Genomic DNA, 24,096 nt, shown 5'->3' on the forward strand with positions numbered 1-24,096 from the left:
TGGGTTGGGATTAACATGATATAATTTGGAAGATATGCAGTAACATGTACACAAACACACAAAAAAAAAAATAAACAAAGGTAAAAAGCCTAATACAATATATAAATTGAATATATACAGATAACTCTCATATAACACTGTAGTTACGTTCCTATAAAATCTCGTGTAGTGCGAAACCATGTTATACGGGACTAAGAAATAGTACAAAAAAAAGGGGGTTTACGTTTCAAAAGCTAACAAAAAATACACCATTTTTTTATAACTATCTATCGGAAACTTAATTTTTATTAAAAATAACAATAACTGAACAAACACCTTACAAACTGTGATACATATATATCAGATAATGTACGTTCGTTTAATTTTGTTCCTCTTCATCGCTGCTAAGCACAACCAAACGAGAACGTTTTTTCTTTTGCAGAATATCTTCACCTTCTGAACTTTCTTGTGCAGCATCTACTGTAGATTTCGTGTATCTTCTGCTCTCTCTAAAAAATCAGTAATCTGGTTTGCTTGCTTTTGCTTGATAGATCTTTGTTAATTTCATGGTATGGAGCTAAGCATTTTTGAAGCTCCCTTTTGAACTTGGTGCTCCTTTCAGTCGAAGGATCTGCATCCAAAAAATAAGATTATAATTGCTTGGCTACGTTTATGCCTCCCTGTATGCTTTTTAGTTTAAAATTTGGAACTTCAGAATTTTCATCTGCGCTCTCATCCTCTGAATTGATTTGGTTTACCTCCGATGCCATTTCCACCAAATCTGCTTTGCCAGCCTCTTTTTCTACCAGTAATTCTTGAACGTCTTCGGTAATCATATCAACAAAACTTTCCCCTTCTATCGACTTAGCAAGTTGTACTATCACACTGATTCCATTTTCTGCTGGTTTGACCATATTTCCTTAATGAACTGAGTCTGGCCATACATTTTTCCAACACTCAGTTAATGTTGATGGTTGGTTTAGAAAGCTATGATTCCAATACAGTCCACATTTGAAAAATGTTTCCATGCCTCCATCACTTCAGTAGATTGGGAATCAATTTTTTCCAAAATCCATTGTAACGATTTTCCTATGTAATGAATTTTAAAAGTAAATTAAAGAAGTTGTATTAGGTGGTAGGAATATTACTTCAATTTTTGGATGGCTTAAATCTTTTGGTTGGCCTGTGCGTTATCCAATAGTAATAAAACTTTGAAATCTAGATTTTTCCCACAAGTTCAATAGCATAGAACTTAACACGGGGATTTCCCTTTTTTATTTTGCATATCGACTAGCGAGCCAAAAGCAGGGATTCACAAAAGAGAATGGAAATGTCGAAAAATTATATCCAACATAATAGCAGGGTTTCCCCCCACACAAAAAGCTCAAAAATACCTTGTTATGTGAGATTTGTCACAATTCTCTAAATGTGTTAAAGTGAAACCGTGTTATATAAGTACCGTGTTGTGTGAGGATTTCCGCAATTTATCAATCGTGTTAAAGCGAAACCATGTTGTAGAAGTACTGTGTTATACGGGGGGTTCCCTGCATGTATATATATATTTATAATCAAGTCATTTGTTAGCTATTATTTTATATTAATTCTTAACTGTATTTTCTACAGTCGAAATCTATTTACTATCTTCCCCTAAAGTTTTCAACACTCTGAGCTATTAGTGCAATACGAAGGCAGGAGTGTCTATTACTGTCCTAAGTACTCTCCTAACTGCACCTCCCACTAGCTTTATAGCCAGACATGGACTGCGGATGGAAATTACCTACACTTAGAAATGTCAATACAAAAGAATATATATATATATTTGAATAATGACAAAAGTTAAAATAAAATAAATAAATATTGAGCTTTCATTAGAGGCAGCGACACGCAAATCCTCCATATGAAACCAAGATATATCCAATATTTTAAAATTAAATAAAAAAATAAAACATAAGCCAGTAGTATGGCAAAAACTGTAGAGCGAAAATTAACATAAAAATAACCCAAAATAAAACAAATGAACGAAAAAAGGAGAGTAAAGGTAAGACATAAACAGTAGCCGAGAAACCCTTATATAATTTCACACTTTAAATCCAATTAATAAGACCGATATAAATTTAAAATAATGCCAATTACATTGTAATGGGCTTATGTTTTATTTTTTATTTAATTTTAAAATATTGGACACACACACACACACACACACACACTCACTCACTCACTCACTCACTCACTCACTCACTCACAGTCGGTACTCGTTATAACACGGTAGTTCTGTTCCTAGAAACCCTCATGCAATATAAATAGCAGGCCTTATGGGAAAAATAGGGTTAGGTGCTGACCAAGATTGAACACACATTTGTAACCAAAACATTATCAAACACAATAAATAATCCTAATAAAATACATATTTTATTATGATTATTACATAATAAAATATTGCTGATGCGCATTTGCTTCTATCGTAAGCAAACTTGTTCCTGATCTCTTCTTTGTTTGATCTTCTATATCTTCTGTCCAAACAGATAACAGACAATCCATCTCTTCCAATTCTTTGTGTCTTGATCTAATGGATTTTGTTACACTTTGAATTGTTCCTGCTATGAAAGTTGCTTTTATTTGCTCAGCATTCTTTCTAATTGTTTTCAGCGTTGCCTCATTTAGACCTGTAGCACGTACAGTATCACATGTTCTTTCATTTTGCTCAAAATTTCACAATTTAATATTTTTCCTCTATCGATATTGCTTTTCATTTTCTCTCCAAACCTGTAGTATCTTTACCAGAATGCTTCCTTGAAAAAAGTAAAACTTTTTTCAAGTGTTTTTAGGGAATAAAGTGTAATTATAGTATAAAAAGAACAAAAATGAGAAGGTACGCTTGATACACAAACAAAATGGCATGCACGTAGCAACTGAATGAACAATGCAGTAAAGGCAGAAACACACTATCACCTTACGCTAGCTCACATTTTACTAAAGCATATTTCTGCAAGTCACTGCCATGAAACAGTAAAAACAATTTGCAGTTTCCAGTTTATTTGGCATTCCTGCTAGTGGAATCTGTTATAAACGGGTAGTAAACTCAATCAATTTGCATTTGCGATAATACCAGTAGCTGGAATTCTGTGGGTTTTTACATTATTATGGTGAAATGTGTTTTCCCTTCCATGAAATCTTCCAATCATATAAAAAACATAAATAAATTTTCAGAACATTCTCTTCATTTCTATCGTGTTGCATTGGTTAGGGTGATTCCCGCATTCGACTTCCATTTCTTGTAAACAAAAAGGCAAATTGTACCTAAGTGAATTCAGTTTGTGTTATATATGACATCGTTCGCCTATTTATAAATCGTGTATGATCGAATTTGTGTAGTGTAAAAATGTGTTATACAAGGACTGACTATACTTCCTTATATACATGTGCCTATATTAACATAATTCTGTATACATCTTATGTCTGTATACTTATATATATACAGGGTGTCTCAAAAATATTGGTACAAACTTTTAGGGGAGGTAGGTAACATCTAAAGGAATGTGAATCGCATAGGAACCCATAACCAGAAATATCACGGGGAAAGTAGTAGCAGAGGTACAAGAAGCAGAAATGACACAAGACAGTAATTAGTGGCAAACATTTATTTGACATAATATTAACAATGGAGTAAGAGATGGATGCATTTCAAGATGTTACAACAGATGCTCGAAGGTTCCACCACGAGACGCAATGCATGCGTGACACCGACGCAGCATGGATTGGACACAGTCGAACACACCTGGAGTTTCTTTGACAGTAGCAGCAGCACAGACAAGTCTCGCCATGAGATCCATTTCTGTCTCCACAGGCGAGTCATACACGATAGATTTGAGGGCTCCCCACAGAAAGAAATTAAGGCTCGATAAATCAGGTGAGTGTGAGGGCCAGGCAATGGGTCCACCCCGGCCAATCCATCAACATCCAAAAAACGCCTGTTCAAATGGTCATGAACACACCTTTCATAATGGGCAGGCGCCCCGTCATGTTGAAACCAAATGTTACGTCACACATTTGCTGGAACATCGTCAGGTAACCCTGGTACAACTTGTTCAAGAAAGATCCGATATTTAGCGGAATTCATTGCAGGATGGTAACAGGTATGGGCCGACTAAGCAGTCACCGACCATACCTGCCCACACATTTATTGCAAAGCAATGTTGTGCTGCGTGGGGGCACACACAGTGTGGGTTGCTGTGAGCCCACACATGAGCATTGTGCTGATTGAATAAGCCTTGCCGAGTGAAATAAGGCTCATCCATGACCAAAACATAGGCTGGAAAATTCAAGTCTTGAACATTTTCTTGGAGAAACCACTGCGCAAAAGTCACACGTGCAGGATGATCTTGGGGGGAGCAGTAACTGAACCCTTTGGAGATGAAAGGGGTGTAAGGAATTGTCATGCCAGACACGCTGTACACTGCAATGAGACACTCCTAAGGCAGAGGCAGCGGCATGTGTGCTGGTAGTAGGATTATTCTGCACGGCATTCAACACACTGTCTTCCATGGCGGGAGTTTGTGTCGAACGTGGTCTGCCCGCACTACTCCTCTTACCTCTAAATGACCCATAATTGCACAAATTTTGATGCACACGCGCAAACAAACGCTGGTCTGGTACATGTCTGTCTGGGAAGCGTTCTCTATAAATTCGTTGAACGGCTCGTCCATTGCCCTCTGCTAATCCATACACTAGGTGCATATCTGCCAGCTCACAGTTCGTATATCGATGTATGCTCTTCGTGTGGCGAGTACTGCTTGAATGAGTAAACCAGAAAATTTCCCTCCCACGAACTGATGAACTGCGCCATGTACCGACTTACGGTGACGTTTCCGGTTATGGGTTCCTATGCGATTCACATTCCTTTAGATGTTACCTACCTCCCCTAAATGTTTGTACCAATATTTTTGAGACACCCTGTATATTAAATGTAATATAAAATCAAAGTTTTAGTTGATGGATAAAAATAAAAATAAATAAGCAAGGTATGGCAGATGCACCAAAATGCACAAAGCAGCAGCAAAGGATGCAAAAGTATATATAAGTATATAAGAATAGATAAGTCTGATAAAATTTGCATAGATGGAGGTGAAAAATACACCAAGTGCCAAGGACTAGAAGGGTAAGGATAGTAGTAGAAAAAGAAGTATAGTAGGTTTGTAAAAGAAAAACATTCTTTCGCCTTTTACAAACCTACTATACTTTTACTATCCTTACCCTTCCAATCCATGGCACTTGGTGTATTTTTCACCTCCATCTATGCAAATTTTATCAGACTTATCTATTCTTACATACCTATATATATATATATATATATATATATATATATATCTTATGTCTATATACCTATACTGCATATCTCCCAAATTATATCATATCGATCCCGGTCCATAATAGGTCGTCCCTTTAGCCCATGACAGAAGGCGGCAATAATGATATGTAGCTCTGAAAAGTAACATGCGCGCACACACAAAAAAATAAATAAAAATAAAATAAAATAAAAAATTAAATTGTATTACTGAAATAAAGATAAAAAGCCTAATACAATATATAAATTGAATATATATATATATTCAATTTATACTATCCTTTACATTTCTTTTTTTTCTACTATCTGTTACACCCTTTTATTTCAGGCACTATATGTACCTATATCCCTCTCTACAGACCCTATATTAATGTTTCTTACCACACACACATATACACACACACACAGGTAGTTCCTGACTTTACGAGTTAATTTGTTCCTCGCATGCGCTCATAAAGCAAAAACTTGTAAAGTGAGAATTTATTCCTATAGACAATGTTAAAAACAGGGGTTACGTTCTTAACAACGAAATTAGTTAGCTAATTAGTTTATTTTTAAACAATGATCGATTTATCCAAAGGAAATGAAAACACAGCATGTAAAATCAAGTAAATTATAATTTAAAGAAATTATTTATAACTTAACAAACGTTAAAGAATGTTTATTCTTCATCATTGACTAAATGCACACTCGTTGATCGCTCATTGTTGGGTCAGCACTCGTTATTGGTTTGTTGCACAAGGAGTGTCTTCTTCAGGAGGTGTTTGTTTCCAAGATAATCTCTTCTCTTTTCTTTATAAATTTCATGATAGCATGCATAAGCATTTTTTAACAGCACGCACAAAGTGCAACTAACTAACAAGATACGCACAAATGAGATTGCAACTAACACAATTTGCGGGGATAAACAAGTTTACAAAGCTAAAAAAAAAAAAAAAAAAAAAAATGAAGAGAAGATTCTGAAAATTTATTTGTTTTTTATATGATTGAAGATTGCGGTGAAGGGGAAACACATTTCGCCCTAATAATGTAAAAACCCACACAATTCCAGCTATCAATATTTTCACAAATGCAATAACATCGAGTTTACTACCTGTTTATAATTGCTTGCACTAAGAGAAAAGCACAATAAACCGGAAAGTGCAAATTGTTTTTATTGTTTTATGGTCGTGACTTCCAGAAATGTGCTTTAGAAATATATCACAAAGCTGTTCAAAATTGGTTCTTATAACAGAACGAATGATAACAATGAAGGTGTAGTGCATTTATGATTTGAATTGGTAACTAATACAATTTACATTATAAAATTACCTTTTAGAGAGATAAATAGCTTATTTATACAGAAAAATTTCAACTTCCGAGGTCTTGGAACGAATAACTAAAGAACAATGTATCATTGGGTTCACATTATGATATTTTCACAATATGATGGAACTGGTCTCTGGAACAGATTAATATCATAAAGCAGGGTGCACTATATTGTATAGCTACACGCATGGTTTGAAATGTGGGATTTATGAATGTTTAACATTCATTTTTTTTGCAATTAATCTTCATATTTTTGATTTTGTTGATACTTGGGAAAATAAAAAAACACACAGGAACTTGTAAAGTGGGAACTCCCTGTATGTGAAATAAGTAAAATAATGGGTTGAAAAGTGCAAAATAATAAAGAAAGAAAGAAAGAAATATAAAGATGATGTGTCAAATGTACCTGAGTGTGCAAAGCAGCAACAAAGGAAACAAAAGATTATAGTATGAAGTAGAGTTGATGAGTCTGTTAAAAAGTGCTAAGATGGATGTGTAAATTACACAAAATTCCGTAACTAATAGGAGAAGGATAGCAGAAATTGGAGATATTATGGCATGAGAAAGAATGTGAATATCCTATGTGATATAATGAATTAAACAAAATTAAAATCTGAATTGCAGAGCCAATTAGATAGAAGGAAACTGTAAAGCAAAAATGATTAAATAAAAATTATTAAATTAATATAAGGAGTAGTAGCCAGCATCAGTTATGGGTGGGTAATTTTGATTATAGGTCCAAAAAAGCGATAGAGAAATTATGAAATTAAAATCTGATGTTAACTAAAGTAAATATTGATACATAATCAGGTATTTCATCAGGAAACTACACATGATCATGTATCAAAGACTCGTTTCTATACTTGTACATACCCGTGGAAGAAAAGCAAATTTAAGAATAAAGCTTAAGTGAGATCAAATAGGGAGTAAAGCTAATAGTTTTTATTTTATTTTATTACCACTTTACTTCTTAATTCATCTTAATTTATTTTGTTATAAAACATACACTGCATTGTTACTGCCTTGTCCATATTTTTGTGAAAGATACCCTTATATATCAGGGCTCTTACTAAAAGGATAGGCTTTATGATCCCAGCTAGCCCAGTACTTTTGATATCTTCTTCTAGATGATCCTGCAATGCTTCTTTAACCAGTGACTCCGTTATTTTCCTAGGCACCTCCGTAGTTAGCCAGGTGGGCAGGAGCAGCAGTGCATAGCACATGCTTCTTGATTAGACCGGGTTCGAGCCCGTGGCCACCACATTATCCCCAGAGCAATATGGCCTTAGTTGCTAATGCTCCTAAAAACCAAATGACAAATGAACACAAGTTAAACTAACAGGACTATAGTTACTTGTGTCACCTTTTGAAACCCCCTTTGTGAATTGGTGATACATTTGCACAACTCCAGTCCATGGACCTCCCCTGAGTCCAAGGAAGCTCTCATAATTATGGCTAAGGGTTTGCTTACTTCCTTTGCTGCCTCCTTTAATATAACTGGATAGATCCTTTCCACCCCAGTTGCCTTCCTTACGTTTAATGTCAAGAATTTCTCCTCCACTTTGCTCTCAGTTATTACAAAATCACTTAGCATCCTGATAGTTTGATAAACTTCTGGCATTCCCCTCATTGAATAACTCCTCATATGTGAATGTGTGGCGCCTCCGTAGCCAGGTGGGAAGGAGCAGCAGTGCGTAGCACACGCTTCTTGATTAGACCGGGGTTCGAGCCCGTCACCACCAAATACGGAGGATGCGGAAAGGTCATTCAGGGAATGACCACCGCATATCTCGGAGCAATATGGCCTTAGTTGCTAATGCTCCTAAAAACCAAATAACAACAACAACATATGTGAATGTAGATACAAAATACTCATTCAGTTTATCAGCTACCTGATCACAATCATCAAGTCAACCCATCTGTATTAAGTGGTCCAATCTGATTCGTCCCTGTTTTTTCTTGAGTTTACATAAGTAAAGAACTCTGCTGTTTTCTTTGCATCCTTTGCCAAAGATTTCTCGTAATCTGCCTTTGCCTGCCTAACCTCCTTTGTGACTTGATTACAGACAAGCTTATCTGCCATAGGCTTCTGTTTCACCTGATTTATATGCATCCCATACATTTTTCTTCTCTGCCAGGAGCCTCATTAATTCATCTGACATCCATTTAGGCCTGAACCTTGAACAGTATTTCTTAGTTGGAATGAAAAGCCTAGTAGCCTCCAAGATTAAGTCCCTGAAGGCTTCCCATTTAGAATTCAATGTTGGTAACATCATCAGTTGATCCCACTGTACAGAATTTAAAAACTGTCTGAGACCCCTGTAGTCACCTTTATGAAAGCAAAAGCCTTCCCTTTAGCCTTGATGGAAGTTACATCTTTAAGTAATTCCCATATCAGTACATTGTGATCACTGTCACCCAGTGGTTCCTTTATCTGCAAATTCTTAATGCATGAATAATCACTGCGGATAATCAGATCAAGAGTATTCCTCCCTCTGGTTGCCTCTCGAACATGCTGCTGTAGAAAACAATCATCCAATAAATCGACAAAATCCTTGATGGTGCTAGTGACGAACTCAGTTCCAGTCAATATCTGGAAGGTTAAAATCCCCCATTATAAGACATTCCGATTTACTGGCCCACTCTATTTCTCTGCACAATTGCTCATTATACTCATCAGACTCATTAGGCTTATAACACACTCCTACTCCCATTTTCCATTTCCCAGTGCTTATGTCACACTTAATTGATTCAACATTACACTGTCCACAAATGTCAACTGGATGCCCTTCCTTAGATTTTATGTGTTTTTCTTAACTAACAGCATAACACCTCCTCCCTTCCTACCCTCTCTATCCTTTCTGTACACATTGTACTCCCCAAATTTCCATTCTACACTGCTTATCTGTGTGACACCATGTCTCTGATATCCCAACAATATCTGCTAGTGTCGGTGTCAGTTGCTTTCTTATCGCCTGCCAATGTGCATGTGTTGTGTGCTGGGCCTTAAATTAATAATTTCCTGTGTTTGTTAGTGCCTTATTATTTTAAATAAATTGTGCAACCATGTCTTCTAAGCATAGTGGTGAATCTGTGCCTGTACATTTTAAAAAAAGCTTCAAATCTCTAACGATTGAAGTTAAAATGGATATTATTCATCATAGGGAATCTGTTTAGTGGTATTTGGAGGTGTGCAAGACCTTAAATTTAACACCTTCTGCTGTTAAGACCATTATGAATAATGCTGAGAAGATCAAGCAGTCACTTATAGGAATTGTTAATGTAAGCGTTTCTAGAACAAGTTATTCATGAAGTGAGACAATGAAGAAGATGGAGAAATTATTAGTGCTGTGGATAGACAATATGAACCAACATAACATTCCTGTAACACAGGTAGTGGTTATGGACAAGGCTAGCAGCTTGTTCACTGAAATTAATGAGGAATTGGGAGGGACTTAATCATTTTCGTCTAGCAGGGGCTGGTTTTCCCGATTCAAAAACCGGACCAGAATTCACAATGTAAAAATTACTGGTGAAGCAGCTAGCACCCACACTACAGGTGCTGAGAAATATTCTCCCATATTCCAAAAGTTAATGGATGAAGGCTGCTACATCCCAGACTTGATCTTTAATGTTGATGAAACAGGGCTGTACTGGAAGAAAATGCCTGGTAGGATGTACATAGCCTGTGAAGAGAGGTCTGCCTTGGTTATAAGGCTGGAAAAGATCGGCTTGCATTACTTCTTGGTGGTAATGCCTCAGGCTCTTTTAAGTTGAAGCCAATGTTGGTGTATCATTCAGAGAATCCATGTGTTATGAAGGGCATTGTGAAGACTCGACTTGTTGTTTTCTGGTGCTCTAATAAGAAGGTGTGAGTGACCCAGACCCTTTTTAGTAAATGGTACACGTCATACTTTTGTCCAGAGGTGGCCCAGTTTTGTGCAGCAAACAACTTGCCCAAAAATTGTTTTAGTCCTCGACAATGCTCCTGAACAACCAGCCAACCTTGAAGATATCCCTAATGACATTCTGAATATGAGTCGTTTATTTGCCATCCAACACCACCTCACTGTTGCAGTCAATGGATGATTGCATTATTGTGACCTTCAAGGCATACTATTTACATACGACCTTCTTATTTGTGTAATCCCTTCAAAGGGATTACACAAAAATTCTAGCGATGACCGACAAACTGACTTAAAATAAATTTATTAAAATAAATGCATAATATGTACATAAAATACTAAAACAGAGATAAAATATAAAATAAAAGTGTTAAAATACAATAATGCTTGCGGTCACTGAGCATTATTGGGTTGAGCAGCATAATCTTGATCCCCAACGGGATATTGAAATCGTCAAATATTCACGTGATTACTGCCAGGGCTCATTGCTTGAGGCACTGCACATAGCTAGCAGTAATAGTACCATGAATCGAAATGGGTAGTGCACTTGCACTCCATTATGGAATCTACTGTTTTGCATTGCGATGAATGCCGGCAATCATCATGTATATGTAATTGTGCTCTACCAACACCAGACTCGTGATGCATGTTTATGCTCAGCTGATTTTTGCTGTTTTAACCTGCATATATATTCTGCAATACATCATTCACCGACTAAGTTGATGAAGAGACATGTTGTCTTGAAAGCTACTGTGTATTTTATTAGTTTTGTCCATATCTTATTGTATTTTAACGCTTTTATTTTATATTTTATCTCTGTTTTAGTATTTTATGTAGGTATGTATTTATTTTAACTCTGATTGTCAGTCATCGCTAGAAAGATTTTGTGATATGCAACCCGAAGCTCTGTCTTTTTGTGATATGCAACCCGAAGCTCTGTTTTCCAATCTTCAAAGGGATTATAGAGGCAGTGCAGGCATTGAACTCAGTGACTGCCATGAGTAACATTGCCATCCTTAAGGCCATGAGTAACATTGCTGCAGCCTGGAAAGGAGTGTTGCAATCATGCATGAATGGCATTTAGACGAAATTGTGGCCTGATGCAGTGTCTTACTTCCTTGAGTTTGAGCCAGTTTCAGCAGTGACTAAAGTAACAGCTCTTCCTTCCAAAGAGCTGTTACTAACATATACAATATGTTAGAAGAGAGAAAGACTCAACAGATATCATTGCTGCAGTTCTTTTCTAAGGTTAAAGAGCCTGCAGATTACTGTCGACCTTCTATCAGGCCCATTCCATTAATACTGCCCCATTACACCACTGTCAAATAACACCATGGGGAAGGGGAGGAAGACAGTGGCATAACTCTAGCATAAATTGGGACCTACCTATATTTCTGAATTTTGAATTACAGTATTTTTCATTGTTGAAAAGGTCATATTTCTTTATAAAAATTTCTGTTTAATGAATTTTTCAAGTGAATGATCGATTTCTTTATATAGAGATCCGACTGTGTGTGTGCGGGCGTGCACTGAAAGGACAGAATTCATGGAATACCTGGGCAACATAAAGCTTGCACCCCCTCTTGCTAGTGGATGAACCCACCCTTTGGCAGGTATATAAGTACACTGCATTCACATAGATGGTAATTCAATGTCAGTATGGATAAACGTCGTGAGTTAACAGACTTTGAAAGCGGGATGATACCAGGTGCCTGATGCATGGGTCCCTCTAACATGGAGGTGATACAGAAATTGCATTATCCCTGTTCGACAGTATCAAGAATGTATCGGGAATACACCATTTCCAGAATAACATCTGATAGTGGACAGTGTTGTGGGCATAGAAAGGTGGTGGATGAACATGGACATCTATCTCGCATTGTTTCAGCCAACCGGAGAGTCAGTGACACAAATCACCGCCGACTTCAATGAGGAAGGTGCCAGAAATGTCTCTACTAAGACCATCAGGCGATCATTAGCCGCAATAGGTTATGGGAGCTGCCGACCCACCAGAGTTCTATTGGTAACACCACGACACAGGACTCTACGCCTCAATTGGGAAAAAGAACGTTGACACTAGACTTTGGATGATTGGACTCATTAGACAGGTCTCCTGGTCTAATGAGTCCCATTTACAGTTATTTTGACCAGACGGAAGGGTGCGTATCTGACGGAAACTGCACAAAGCTATGCACCTGTCATGACAACAAGGAAGTTTAGGCAGGTGGATGGTTTGTAATGGTTTGGGGCATGTTAAATTGGCACACGTTGGGTCCTCTGTTACGTTTATGTGCATCTCTGAATGGTTCAGGTTACATGTCAATCCTTGCAGACTGTCTGCATCTCTTCACGGTCATTATGCACCCTCAGGGCAATCAACTCTTCCAGCAGGACAATGCACCTTCCCCACAGAGCCATGATGACTGGAACATGGTTCGAAGACCATTCTACAGATTTTACCAGTGTAGAATGGTCTCCCCATTCACCAGACATGAACCCTGGAGCATCTTTGGGATGCTGTGGAAAGGTCCATTCGACCTTTGGATCCCTCCACCCAGGAATGCAACAGAATTATGGACAGTGGTGCAGCAAGCATTGATGGAAATACCTGTGGAACACTTCCGTGAGCTAGTGGACTCAATGCATCTCCGTGTGACTGCCCTTATCCAGGTGAAAGGTGGGCCTGCCTGTTACTATGTGGGTATCCTATGATTTGTGTCCACTGAGTGTATATATTTATATATACATATATTACTAGTAAAATTATTGCGCAAGGTGTAATAAATTACAAATAATTTGAAATTCACTACAGAACTGGCAGTGTATATACACAATATTTTGTTCGTAGTAGTGAATTACAACAGTAGTGTAAAAGGCATCGATTTAATTGTATCTCACATTGTGACTACCTTCACAATGCATAACTATGATATTGCACTACCTTGAATCAGTAACACTTCACCAATGGAGAAGATATTGTTACTTATTCTCGGAGGATATGACCACCCAGATGGCACCGTTTCAAGGCTTATTGGCCTATCCTCGGTGGGTACCACGGTGTTTTTAATGTGCGCGCACACACACACACACACACACACACACACACACACACACACACACACACACACACACACACACACACACACACACACATTAATTAAAAATATTTTGATATATTTGATATGAAAAAAAATTATAAATAGAATTATAAATTTTTAAAGGTTGAGGTTTAAAAGTTAGCTTGTATGAGTACTTAGGTTACAAATTAAAAAAAAAAAAAAAAAGGATAAAAGAAACGTTATTTTGACTATGATGATGGTATTTCAAACTTTACTACATGTAATAATGTTGAACAGGATTAAAAAAAAAAGTTAAAACTATTATAGAGTGACATAAGAATAGAAAGCTAGATCTTGTGGTTGACTAAAGGTTTTAAATAAATTTCCTCTTCATGCATAGCTTTGCATATGCTTACACATACACACTCACACAGAGAATAGATCTGAGGGGGACCCTGGACTGGCATCACATATCTGCCCAAAACTATATGTTGGTTGGTTGAGGATTTTTCATATATTGATTGTAGTCATAATAGGGTGGCAGTTCATGTGGTTTATTATGTATTATTTATATATAGAAGTGACCAGTTTTTAGAAGGACCTGTTTGTGGATCAGTTTGCATGTTGTGTAGGCTCTCAAAATCTTGAACAACTCATGAGGAGAACCACCAACTCCTTCTGCCTGGAATTGGTTAATTGCAATCCTAATTGAATAGTCCATTAAGAATTCCTCCAGTTTCTGATGAGATTTAAAACTCAGTCATGGACAAGAGGTGTTTGCAGCAGGTTTTTTTTATGAAAATTCCAAACAAGAAAGGTATCAAAACCTATAGTACCTAGTACTGTGCATAGGTGGGAGGGGAGATGCCAGAAGTTTGTTTGTTATTTAGGAGCATTAGCAACTAAGGCCATATTGCTCCGGGGATATGCGGTGGTCATTCCCTGATCTTTCCGCATCCTCCGTATTTGGTGGTCACAGACTCGAACCCCAGTCTAATCAAGAAGCATTTATTACGCACTGCCGCTCCTGCCCACCTGGCTACGGAGGTACCGAGGGGATGCCAAAAATTTTTCTCTGGAGACTAGACATGGCTTTCATCACTTAAAGCCTTTAATGAGCAAACTGGTAGTATTGCATCAGTTGATGAGAGTTATCTACCACCTAGTGTTGAGAAACAAATGCTTTAAGTTCAGTTAGAAAGTATTAGTATTATATTACTATTATATTATTTGTGTTATATTATATTATTAATTGTAGTGATACTGGTTAGTATTGTTACCAGTATTAATACTAGTATTACCATGCATGGATTGAAGGAGATAGGGCTTTGGGGTGGAGTAGAGGGGATGACGGAAACTTGCTCTGGAGACGTTTGTTTCACCACTTGAAGCCTCCAATGCAAAGTGGTGGTATTGCACTAGTTGATGAGAGTAAGTTTGGTCTACTACTAACACGTAGTGTTAGTATTAGACCAAAATACACTAAAACACCTTATAGAATTAATGCTGTGCCACATTTTTTGTTATTTGAAACAGCAAATCAGAGGCAGCCTGATTCGAGACTGAATAAAGGTTCATATTTTTTGGGCCAGTATGTGTAGTATCCAATCAAATTAGTCAGACAAGATTACCCCTTAACAAATCCATGCTGTGACTGAAATATAAGTGCACTCATGTCTACAATATGGAGTGTTTCCAGGTAAAACTAGGTTGACCATACAGGATTGTTGAGTTTTGGATGTAGTGCCCTGGTTTTCCTTGCCCTCCTCCCTTCTATGTAATGTGAATATGTGAGTAAGTAAATATGGACATCAGCCTAGAAAGCACTGTTTTTTAAATGGTTATAATAAATTAGAAATGAGTACCCTCCTCAAAAAACATGTTTTTTATGTCCCATTTTTCATGATTTCACAAAAAGCATATTTTTCTAACTAATTATTATTATGTTACTTTGTTAATTTATCATGGCCATTAACATTATTGTAATGAATAGCAACCTTTTACATTTAACATTCTTGAGGTGTGAATATGTTGTAATAAAGTATTCCACATCCTCCGTATTTGGTGGTCACGGGCTCGAACCCCAGTCTAATCAAGAAGCGTGTGCTACGCACTGCTGGTCCTGCCAACCTGGCTACGGAGGCGCCTAAAGTATCAATATAAACTTTCTGTTTCTTTTGCTCATGTGTTGCTTATTGAAATCTTATTGTTTTCATGCCTAATATATTCATGGCAAGCAGAAGCATTTTGCAATTATTGATAAAATAGAGCATTGAATATTTTATTTCCCTTTCATTCATTGAAATACTTATGCCTATATGCAGATGCATTTATAAGGAAGAATGTCCAAAGGAATGAACATTTAAGAAAAACTATCACCTTGATGGAGATGAATGTATAATAAAGAAAACATATGAGCAGGCAGAAGTCTTAAGTCTTCTTAACTGCCTAGAATGCAAACAGGAAAATGCAGAAGGTACCAATAGTAGCAATACTATTTTGCCAACCTTGAGGAATTAAGGCCTGTATGCATTGACTTCCATGTTTCTGACTGCAACTTCTTCAAAACAAAATTAACTGAACAATATCCCACTAGTTTTCCATACTAGCTTAGCTGTCACGATGAGATACATCACCATCTACCCTTGTTTGGAAGAGTGGATGGTGATGCATCATATCATATCTGGGTTCAGTTTCAATCAACGACTGGAGAAATTTCCAAAGTCCTCATCAGTTGAAGCTGTAATTAACTGATCTCAGGTGGATGGAATACAGCCTGTGTACTATAGCCTATGCAACATGAAAATCCTTGTGTGAATACACAATTCTATAGACAAAACACACAGTTATGGATATGAATGATGACAATATCTAGTAAAATAATAATTTTAATTTTTTTAACAGTATTCCATTGAAAAATTAAACCACTGCCAATTTTTCTCACATTTTTAACTCATTTTTCTTAGCTACTCTAAATAAAATGAGTACCTTCCTTTAAAAAATGATCAACTACATCAGTACTTAAGTCTTTAAGTTGTATTAATATTCTTTATTTTTTAATTCCTTCCCATCATGCCAATGTGGTATTAATATTTTCTTTAAACATAAATGAAGAGCAAAATCAAATGGACATCTCCATTTTTTTGCCTGGAGTTTTATAATTGTTATAAAACAAACATTCTTATTAAACAATACCTAGTGAAAGACACTGAATTTTCAACCTCTGCATCATCAGAAATGAATCCATTGATGAGCCATGGATCCACCACGTTATGTCTGAATGCATCATTACAATAGAATCATCTTGTTTCCCCCAACAACAAAGTTTAAGGCATGCCCTCAGCAGGAAAAGTAAGAGTGTTTTATGACTGAAAAGCCCTCGGAGGTTGGGAAATGGATACATGAATAATTAATTTTTCTCACCAGATTTCAGAATATTTATTTGTTATTAAAAATATACAAATAAAATTTAAATAACTTTGATTAAATATACAATAAAATATTACTGTAAAATATTTTAATATAGAAAATTCTTGGTATTCTGAAATCTGAACAGATCAATCAAGGATTTGTGTAATGGTGACTGTTTTCTGGGACTTTCATGGTGCTATTCTACATTTTCAAAACCCTGGAATGCTGTGGCATATTGCGCACTTCTGAAAGAACAACTCTTCACAGAAGAGATGGCTTTGAGTTACTGAGACATTGAGTACTGTTACCCAATGATAATGCATAAATGATTGTAACCAAAGAGACCATTAATAATATCGGATGGGAACTTCTTCATGGAAACTATAAATTCAGCCTCCATGTGATATTTAACAACCATTCCGAACTAGTCATCCAATTTCAACTCCTTGGGCTTACAACCCTGTGGTATGACGGTTTCTCCACTGGAAGAATTTCTCACTTATCCTTCTTATAGTCCTGTCTCTAGTGATTTTCATTTGTTTGACCCAATTAAGCAATACCTTGCTGGCAACTGATGGCTTTTTAGCAGCAGATTTTGAGGATTTGATGGATTTGGGATGAGTATATTTGGTGATTATGTTGAGAAACAAATACTTTGTTAAATTCAGTTTCCTTCTTAGTTCTTTTTTTCTGTTACTTTGTGACTTACTTATTGCCTCTTCCTCACAAAATATATTTTGATTTTTATGTTCTGTAGTTAATATTTTCTGATTTAAAATGTTATAATTGTACCTGGATTGTAATGTTTTTGTTCCCAGTTAACTGACTGACTAATAATTTTACTTGAAGCAAAAACAGAAATTACATATCTGTTTGTGCACTATGTTGTGAAATAATGTTAGCATTGCTAATATTAGCGTATCATAGAAAAGAAAGTTAGATAAAATTACTTGGTTGGCGTTTTTATTGATTGGGCCCAGAAATGTCCCTATTTCCTTCTTCGTGGTGAGTTTTGTCCAAATTTTCTCATGTACTGCATTCATTTTGTTCCAATTTTTCCATCTTCAGAATTCATTTTGTCACAATTTTCTTGAAAATCTGGTCATCCTATGGATGTCTGAAAGCTGAAAAGCCACCAATTATCCACTTAAAAGACAATGTGTAGTACAGAGATAGGAAGAACAAAAATATGAAAAAATAGTGGTACAACATCTGATTATAGAATATAACAATTTTATTTTTTAAAATAGTAAAAATGTTAATATTTAAAAATTTCTTGATGATCCTATGGAACTTCATGCAGTACTGACAGTGAATTTGTCATAATCAAAATTGAAATTTCTCTCTATATAAAAAGGACAAATTTCTTCAAACATTTCCAAGAAATCTTCTTTTGCCTGATAAAGATTGTAAACAATTTTTAGGACTTTTACTGCTAAAAAAATCTTTCATAAGAAACTTGTGCACATAAAAAAGACTGCACACACTTGTAAACAAAATATAAGAATGTAAAAAATAAACCAAGGCTGTTTAATTGTTGTAGTAATTGAAATGTGCAAGTTAAACAGTGGCTGCATTTTCCCTTAACATTGCAGTTACTGTCTCGTTTTTTTTTTTTTTTTTTTTTTCATTTTGAATTTTGAGTATAGCTAGACAAATTGATGGTATTGTATCTCTGTCTGAAAAAGGGACATAAGATTGTACTTATATACAGAGAGAGAGAGAGAGAGAGAGAGAGAGAGAGAGAGACCCTATTTCTCAGAGTATGAATGTGATATAAGCAGCATTACTATTACTGAATCACTTATGCCATTGGCCATGTTGGTGATCATTTTCTAGCCTCCTTGGCCAGTCTGCTCCTGAACCCAGACCTATCATGATCAGCGATGACAAGTGCTGAACCCACTATAATGTCATGGACGATGATGTGTATATATAACTCATGATTTAAAAAATGATAAGAAAAAAAGAAACCTAATGTAAGTATCCAAACTAAATTAAAGCAGAAGACTAAAAATAAAGGTGATTTACCATAAAATTCTTTATGGGATGTTGACTATTATGTAGTAAGTATTGGAGCATGAGGAGAAAAATATTATCAGATAAATAAGGGCAATGATCAAGGGTGGAATTCAATATCATTTAGGTAGAAATAGAATTCTCAAGGATACTCAGCATGGTTTTGTAAAGGGAAAATCATGTTTAACTAATCTGGTTAGCTATTTTGACAGGGTCACTCAAGAGCTGGATTTAGGGAATAATTTCGACATTGTTTATTTCGATTTCAGCAAAACCTTTGACTCAGTCCCACATGAGGGGTTACTTTATAAGTTGAAACAGGTTGGAATCACAGGGAAAATCCTTAGATGGATAGCAGGATCACTTCAGGGCAGGAGGCAGAGGGTTGTGATAAATGGTTTCAGATTGGGTTGATGTAAGAAGTGGGGATCCCACTTCTTACATCCCACTTCTTACATCAGTATTAGGACCACTGCTGTTTTTGATTTTCATAAATGACATCGATGAAGGGATAGAGGGGCATGATGCAGATGATGTAAAGATTGGTAGAGTAGTTAATGATTACAGCCAAGCAGAGCTTCTTCAGAGTGACCTAGACAGATTCAGGGATGATCAGAAAACTGGCAGCTATGCTTTAATCCAGCAAAGTGTACGGTATTACACCTGGGTAACAGTAATCCTAAAATAACCAATACACTGGATGCAGTTGAACTAAAGCTGGTAATGGAGGAAAGGGACTTGGGTGTTAGATATGGTCAGACAACATTCTCCGAGCATTGTAGACAAGTTGCAAGGAAGGCCCATGGTGTCCTATCAATGATTTATGGTACAATTGCTAGTAGAGATAAGGACATCATAATCGCATTATATAAAGCTATTGTTAGACTACACTTGGAATACTGTGTTCAAGTATGGAGACCGCACCTAAAGAAAGACATTGTGCTTGTTGAAAGGGTCCAAAGACGGGTAACTCGCCTGGGGAGATTGACAAAAGGGTGCCCATATGAGAAAATACTCTGAATATGTGGGTTGCAGAGCTTGGAAACTAGGCACCTTAGAGGAGACTCGATTGAGGTGTTTAAGGTGCCGCGAGGCAAAAGTAAAATGAATGAGGATGAAATTTTCACGGTTATAAATGATTCTAGAACTAGAGGCCATAAATTCAAGTTATGGGGATAGATGTTTAGACTGGATTGCAGAAAGTTTTATTTTAGCGAGCAAGTTATAAACTTTGGAATAAGTTACCTACATGGGTGGTAGAGGGAAATAGACAGCCTATGGGAGGAGGGAAACACATAGGTTGTCTTATTTCCTTTTCTTTTATTAATTATTATTATTTATTTTTATTTTCTTCTTCTTCTTCTGCTGCTGCTTCTTATTTATTTATTTTTATTTTTTTCTTTTCTGGCTTTTTCAGCATAAGCCATAGGCCCTTCCTTGCATCATGTAGCCATTGCTAATACTAACTAACAGATTGTGTCACCAGTAGAAGTAATTTCTAATAGTAACCAAATGGATCCACTGAAAATTACAATTACTGAACAACTGAATTGGAAACTGTAAATGAAGAAGCAACAAGTTGTTGGTTCTTCACTTGTGGTTTCTGGGTGGAGGTGGAAAGCGGTGAACTGTTTATCTTAATTGTGAAATATTTGACCATGCCCTATAAGATTAAGAAAATAATAAAACTATAAAAATAACAAATTTCCTTGCCCCCCCCCCCCAAAAACTCAGCTATCTCAGTAAGCAGTGATGCTTAAATAGGTTAATTAGCCCTTTTGTGAGTGAATTTCCTGGCTGTATGGACAAGTTTTCGATAGAAGCAGGATCTGTGGAGAATTTCTTTATGAAATTTTGAAGTTTTGTAAAGATGAAACCTTCCTATATAAATGTCAAAAATTAAACTAGAATTTAAAAATAAATCGTAAAGAAAACCTTGTTATTTCCTCGCCCCCCCTAAAATATTAATATCCTCTGTAATGGGTCTGTTGGAGATTTGAAAGAAGGCAGACACTCTGCTCATTGTGGGCCATAAATGAGTTATATAGCAAAAAAAGATGCAGGTTTATCTATTACACTAATTCTGAGAGGCAAGTTATGTTATTTTTTCTTTTTTCGTAAAGCATTTCTGGATGTCGTGATATAAGCAGTTTTATAACAGATGGACTGTGTACAGATAGTTGGATGGATTTTTAACTTTTTTTAAAAATCTTTGTACTTCAAAACATGGAGCATATTTCTTTTTCTAACTGACTTTTGAAGGTCAGTTAGAAAAAGAAATATTGTTTGTTGATAACAATGTTTTGTTATTGAGAAAAATAAATTTCATTTTGCATCCATCAGTTAAGCTAGGAATCAAAGAGTGGGGGGGGATGGATCTGGAATAAAAAATTTTTTTGGACACTGCTCTGTATCTGTTTTTTGTACTACTTAATTCAATTTCATCAACTTCTTTAACTGAAATCCAGAGAATTTCGGCTTTTGTTATCTAAAATTCAACAGTAGCGGCCAACAGCTGTGATGCCCTCTAATTTCAGAACTATTTTCATGTTTCCATTTATTAAAGTTGCACTATAAAAAGGCAACCAACTCCACCCTGGCATGCTCAAACACCACCTTGTGATTTCTCTATTAACAAGGGGGGGGAGAGAGACTATCACTTTGTATCCTGTCTACCAACAACTCTATGCTGCCCACTGAGCCAAATACTCTGACTTCTTGCCAGTCTTCACTGATGGCTTGAGGTCAGAGTTATCTGTCTGATCTGCTGCCATCTTCCAAAATAATATTTGATAAGATTCCTGCCGAATGCAGCATATATTCAGTAGAGAGTCTGTATACATACAGACTCTGCTGAATAGGGTTTACTACAGGGTTTATCAGGGATGAGATATAATCCTCATCCATTCCTGACCCCTGGTCCAGCAGACATTACATTTTCTTTTTTGAATGTTCTTTTGACATCTGTTTATGCTGCATCCAAGCCACATTGGGATCAAGGGTAATGAACCATCTGACACTGCAGCCACGTCACCGCAATGCCAGAACAACTTTTTTTTTTTTTTTTTTATGAAAACCCCAAACACGAAAGGTATCAAAACCTATAGTACTTAGTACCGTGCATGGGTTGAAGGAGAAGTATGGGGGGAGGGGGGTGCCGGAAACTTTGCTCTAGAGACTAAACATGGGTTTCACCACTTCAAGCCTCCAATAAGCAAAGTGGTGGTATTTCACCGGTTGATGAAAGTCATCTATCACCAACTGTAGCCTGTTAGTCCTCTGTACAGACTACAAGCAACTAATCCTCAAAAGATTACTCTCCCAGTGGCACCAATCTTGGCCTGGGCAGGTCACAAACAAGTGCTGAGATAAAGCCTGTAATTAAACTGTGGCAGTCTAGTCTATGAAGGAACTGAAAAGAGGAAGTTGTTCTTGCTCGCTCCGCATAGGACATAGTCATCTTACTGATTCATTCCTGCTGAGGCTAGTGAGTTTCTTATGTGTGAGAAAATGTGACACCTTTTTACTCCTAAGACATTTTATCCGAGTGTCCATTTTATAGGCACGAACATCATTTGTATTTTACTGCTTTTAGCCATCTGACTGAGTGAGCCTTATACTCTGTCAGATTTTATTCGACAGTGTCAATTTATTAGCTGTTTTTACTTATTTAAAATGTTTAAATATTTTTACATGTATTTAAAAGTTACTGTTTTATAAATTTGTTACATATCTTTATTTCTATACGTCTTGATGTAGTGACCTAATTCCTTAGGCCACTGAAGTATTAATCTTCTCTTTTATATGACCTGGTTTTGGCTCATCATAGTCTTAGTTGCTGAAACCCCATTAAAACCCAAAACAACAGCAACAACAACCATTTATTAAAACTGTCTGCTGGAAACACAAGTAAGAGATAGCAGCACGTACCATTTGTTTTCTGGAGATCATTTCAAGTGCATTAGATCTATGTACATACTCCCCAGAGTTTGCACGTTAAAAACATAGATCAACTTGTTTACTCTGATTGGATTGATAAATATACAAATTTTTCTTTGTTTGAGCCTTGAAACTTTTAGATGAAATTGACTGTAATACTGAGACAGAATTTTTTTAAAACCATTGCCATAATTACTCTGAATGTTTTTATTTTATTTTGATTCTTCTTATTTAATTAAATTTTAAAAATAACTTAAAAATAGTGATTAATATTTTTGATTGTTTTTCAAGTTGCAAGTGAAAACTAAAATCTATAAATTATAGCATTGTGTTATTGATATTTTTTTAGATTTTAGTATGGTGGTTCAGTACCAAGATGTCCCTTCACACAGGTTATGGTGGTCATGGAGGAAGGGGTGGTGTTAACAATAACACTCAGGCTTCACAACATGCGTGTAGCAGTCTCTGTGATGAAATAGTAATGTTATGGAGACTGGCTGCACTTAACCCTGCTATTTTACCTCAAGATAGGCAAGCTTTTTTTCATCAGGTAACTTTCCCGTAGAAACATCACAAAAGTTTCTTGCCTTTAAATAAGTATCTATTTTCAAATATCACTGTCCTTCTCCAATTATTTTTTGTTAGCAATGTTTAAATTATTTTGGGGCACAAAAGTGGGTTTGTTTTTAAAAAACCTTTCATTCTTTAATGATTATATAAATATATTGTCCATTTGATTAAAAGGAGATGTTGATAGTCACTTTTTTGGCAAGCAAAATAATACTCATGTTTTTATATAGTGTTAGTATTATATATTTCAATATATATATATATATATATATATATATATATATATATAAAATCAATATAATGTATTAATAACACATGGTTGTAGCGAATAGTAACAGCTCAAAAAGAATGATAATTAAAAAAAAAATTGGGATGTCAATTATAGAATCAATATTATATATTTTGTATGTTTCACCTGTTTATATATTGCTGACCGGGCTAGCCAGGCATGTCAAGTGCCTGTCTGGCAATCCAAAGGTCGTGGGTTCGAATCCCGCCTCGGGCTTGGATCAGAGTAAAATGCAAAAACTTTGGGAGGTGCATTATGACCACAGAAGCCAATGCA

At 36.1% G+C, this 24,096-nt stretch overlaps 1 protein-coding gene across 3 annotated transcripts in view; it reads left to right on the forward strand.

Moving 5' to 3' along the window:
* Dora (zinc finger SWIM domain-containing dorado) overlaps positions 1 to 24,096 on the forward strand; it is a 729,579-nt gene that overhangs the window by 211,458 nt on the left and 494,025 nt on the right. For all 3 annotated transcript variants that reach the window (XM_090389614.1, XM_090389612.1, XM_090389613.1), the window contains exon 8: positions 23,311 to 23,511. In XM_090389614.1, coding sequence (XP_090245740.1) covers positions 23,311 to 23,511 — 201 coding nt within the window. The remainder of the gene's footprint in view (positions 1 to 23,310; positions 23,512 to 24,096) is intronic.

This window comes from Mastigoproctus giganteus, chromosome 2, assembly GCF_048544385.1.
Source record: "Mastigoproctus giganteus isolate SK-2022 chromosome 2, ASM4854438v1, whole genome shotgun sequence".
Taxonomy (NCBI): Eukaryota; Metazoa; Arthropoda; class Arachnida; order Uropygi; family Thelyphonidae; genus Mastigoproctus; species Mastigoproctus giganteus.